The 3,981-nt window shown below is 60.0% G+C and overlaps 1 protein-coding gene across 1 annotated transcript in view; it reads right to left on the bottom strand.

Annotated features, from left to right (window-relative positions):
• Positions 1-457: 457 nt before the first annotated feature.
• Positions 458-3,981, bottom strand: part of LOC104993830 (obscurin-like) — a 13,966-nt gene continuing 10,442 nt past the window's right edge. The window contains exons 18-24 of the mRNA XM_010847228.1: positions 3,573-3,743; positions 3,261-3,345; positions 2,825-3,064; positions 2,359-2,582; positions 2,160-2,235; positions 1,872-2,021; positions 458-1,773 (exon numbers count right to left, since the gene is read on the bottom strand). Of these exons, the coding sequence (XP_010845530.1) occupies positions 1,596-1,773; positions 1,872-2,021; positions 2,160-2,235; positions 2,359-2,582; positions 2,825-3,064; positions 3,261-3,345; positions 3,573-3,743 (1,124 nt within the window). The 3' untranslated portion in view covers positions 458-1,595. The remainder of the gene's footprint in view (positions 1,774-1,871; positions 2,022-2,159; positions 2,236-2,358; positions 2,583-2,824; positions 3,065-3,260; positions 3,346-3,572; positions 3,744-3,981) is intronic.

A 3,981-nucleotide genomic window follows, 5' to 3' on the forward strand; every position in this document is an offset into this window, starting at 1 on the left:
CCAGAGAATAGTCATGGGCCTTCCCAAGTGGATCAGTGCAGGAGATGCGAGTTCAATCCCTGGGTCAGGAAGATACCCCGGAGAAGGAGACAGCAACCCACTCCAGTATTCCTGCCTGGGAAATCCCATGGATAAAGAAGCCTGGCAGGGTTACAGTCCATGGGGTCATAAAAGAGTCAGACATGACTTAAGTGACTAAACAACAAAGATTAGTCAAATTCATAGATATAGAAAGTAGAATGGCAGGTGCAGGGACTGAGGAGAGGGCAGACTGAGGAGTTGGTGTTTAATGGTTATAAACTCTCAGTTTTACGAGATGAAGAGAGTTCTGGGGATGAGTGGTGGTGATGGTTGTAAATAGTACAAATCTATAACTACTGAACTATACTCTTAAAATACTTAAATGATTAGTTTTTATTACTACAAAAGTAAAGTTGAAGAAACATTTTCCATCAAGCCACAAAACTACATGGAAGACAATTAAATAATTACTAAGTGAAAAAGTCAATCTGAAAAGTCTATATACCATATCATTCCAACTATATGACATTCTGGATAAGGCAGAACTATGGAGATAGTAAAAAAATAAAATAAAATAAAAATCCTTTCAGCGGTTTGCAGGAGTTAAGAGAGGGAGGGATAATAGGTAGAGCACAGAGGATTCTTCCAGCAGTGGTACCACGCCACACAACAGGAGAGTGGTAGGCGGCTGCTGACAGGCCAGTTCAGGGCCACGCCGGGGGTAAGGGAGGAGCGCGATGGTGAAGCCTCTCTGGTCCCAGCAGAACCCTGCCAGTCCAAGAGAGCGCAGGGCCTGTGCCCACCTTGGCTCCCTTCCCGCCTTGCCAGGTGAGCCAGTGACGGGGTGGGGTGGGGGGAGCAGCTGATGTGGCAACGTAAGGTGTCAGTGCCCAGGAGCCAGGTGGCAGCTCACACAGCAGGGGGAAGGGAAAGTTAGTGGCTGGGTGGGGGTGGGGAGGTGTCAGTTCACTTTTGGAAATGTTTGGTTTTTCGATGAGGGGTCTTGGGTCCAAGTAAGAGCTAAGTGGTGGATGTCCAGTGTGCAGACACCGTTCTCTGGAGACGGGGAAAGCGAGGAGGGCTGGATTCGCCAGCCTGTCTCGGTTGCCCGTTCCATGAGACTTGCTGAGAAAACAGGGCAGTGTCTGCTATCCACCTGCTCCAGCCTGAGCCCCTCACCCCCACACTGCCAGGAACGATGCTGTGGTGGAACAAGCTGGAATCCTAGATACCTGCCCACAGTCATTTCTCTGCAAATTACCTGGGCGTGTGTCCATGTCTGAAGCAACACTGACACAGAAAAAAAAACACACCCACCCGTGAGAGTATGGAGCTGCCTGCACACCGCACTGGCTCAGAGCGCTCTGGTTCTAATGCTGCCTTTGCAGGCACATAGCCCAGGACAGCCCTGCTCTCCCCCAAACACCAGGAAGGTGGCAGGGCCCTCACCCTCTCCCCAACACAAAACAATGAAACAGAGGACACCTCATCGGGTGCTGCTTTTTATTGACGTGTGCGTGCATACGCAGGGAGTCCTGAAAGACCGGGAGGCGGGGCCCTGAAGGGCCAGGGGTTCAGCGCACTTGGGCCAGGTTGTGTTTCTTGTACAGCAGTGCCCGCCTCTTTTCGCGCTCTCGCACAAAGACGCGCAGACCAGTGGTCGGGAAGGTCACCGCCGCGGGCTGGGAGCTGGCTGGGCCCTCCTCCGTCAGCCACGGGCTCTGCAGGCAGCTGGATGCACACGGCCGGACCCTGGAGCACACGGAAGGGCAGCGTTTACCGCGCTCCCCCCGCGACGGGCAGGTTAGCGCACAGGGGCATGGGCCAGGCAGAGCTGTGGAGCTGCTTACCAGGGGTGCACACACAGTGTGCTTCGGAGGAAGGCCACAGCGCCCCCAGACAGCCCGGCATAGCAGCGGCTCAGCTGGATGAGCCCCTTGCGCAGGCCCTTCTGCGTGTCTCGCGTTCCCTCACCGTTCACCGGGTACTCAGCGCTCAACCTGTGTGCGTGGGGGTCACGTGACCGACGTTCACCTCAATGGACGGGAGTCACAGAGACCTGGGGTCACCACCAACAGACTCCAGGCCCGCCCTTCCTTCCTGCCCGCCCACCCCGCAGAGCACACGTGGAGACTCACATGATGAAGGCTGTAACGCCTATGGCCCAGATGTCAGTCTGCGCGACAGCGCCCTGGCCCTCCAGGAGCTCCGGAGCTGGGGACGGCACAGGTGGGGGTCACGGGCTGTTTGCGGTAGACGAGGCAGGGGGACAGGACTGGGGCTTGCTCCCGGCACACCCCTCCCCCAGATCAGGCCTGGTGTCTGCGCCCTGCGCACCCATGGTCTCCATGTAGTCCTTGAATCTCTCTGAGGGCAGGACCCTCTCCTGGGCCAAACTCTGGGCATTTCCGAAGTCGATGACCTTGAGCAGGTTATACTCTGTGACAATCATGTTCTCCGACCTGAGGTCTAGATGCAGGATACCCTGGGCATGCAGGTACTGGGTGGCGCTTAGTATCTGCCACAGATAGTCCTTCACCTCTGATTCCGAGTAGGAGGCCCTGGGGGCAGAGGGCCAGTTAGGGGGCACATGGGGAGGGGCACCCAGGCTCTGTCCACAGCCAGCCCCAGGGCAATCAGGAAGCACCAGCCTTCCCTGTGGGCTTAGGAAGGAGGTCCCAGATCTACTGAGCGACTCTGGTGGGCTGACGGGCGGAGGCAGGGCAAGGAGGTGGGTGAGGAGGCAGACCACAGTGCTCCAGCCAGGTCCTGAGCCTGGAATCCAGGCCAGGGTGGCCCTCACCTCTCGGCCAGACAGGGGAGAAGCTCAGGCCCGGAGCACAGCTCCAAGATGAGGACCAGGTGCCTGGGGCTGAGGTAGGCAGCCTGCAGCTGCGCCAGGTGTGGGTGGCGCAGGCTCTTGAGGGCCTCGTACTCCCGCAGCACAGCAGCCCTGTCCGCGGGGTGGTAGGGCACGATCTTGGCAGCCAGCATGCGCCCACTGGCCTTCTCCCGGCACTGCCGCACCACGCTGAAGCGGCCCCTGGGGAGGAGCGCAGGCCAGGCTGGTGGCTCAGGCCAGACCCTGCCCTCCCCCCCAGTCTGGAGAAGCAAGCCCAGCAGGGAGGTCGGGGAGAGGGTGGCAGACGCTGAGGCAATGTGGACGCAAGTGATCAGAGGGGCGAAAGCACGGGGCTGGGGTGAGAGCGCGAAGAGCCAGCGGGGTGGAGGCCCTGCACCTTCTCATCTGCGTCTGGAAGGCGAAGGTCTGCATGCTGGGCAGGGGCCGGGCCGGCCCCGTGGCACCACTCTCCTCTTCAGAGGCTGTAGGAAGAGGGCAACCCTGCACCGCCATCTCCCCCAGTCTCTTCTCCCATCACCCCTTCCCAACCTGACAGGAAGGCCCTCTTTGAACCCCCAACACTCTGCCCTCTCATTCCTCAGGCTGTTGTGGGTGGGGGGCCTAGTGGGCAGAATGAACCACCTCAAGTGAGTGTGTGACTGGTGGAGGTGGCAAGTGCATTCCCACACAGGCCTGCCCAGGGGCTCACCCAGGCGGCTGGGCCCTCCCAGGAGGACCTGCTCCGAGGGGCTGCTGTAGGGGCCCATGCCCGCCTTGCTGACGCAGGCCGTCCGGAAGGTGTACGCCCCACCCCGAGAAAGCTTTCCTGTGAGGTAGCAGCAGTCAAAGACGTCCGAGGCCAGCGTGCTCCAGCTGCCGCCTGGGCCACACGGGAGCCAGTGAGAGGCAGCCCAGCCACGGCCGCCCACTCCCTGTCAGGGGGGAGAGGGCCGACAGGGGCAGAGAGCGGCCAGGCGCGTCCCCAGCCCCCTGCCCCCACCCACAGCGAATCTGGGACCCCCCAGCAGGGGCGGGTTCAGGAGCGGCCCCACACCTCCCCCAGGAGCTATGGATTCAGGAGCGGCCCCACACCTCCCCCAGGAGCTGGCGGGTTCGGG

Source organism: Bison bison, unplaced genomic scaffold (genome assembly GCF_000754665.1).
Source record: "Bison bison bison isolate TAMUID 2011002044 unplaced genomic scaffold, Bison_UMD1.0 scf7180017864248, whole genome shotgun sequence".
NCBI classification, from domain to species: Eukaryota; Metazoa; Chordata; class Mammalia; order Artiodactyla; family Bovidae; genus Bison; species Bison bison.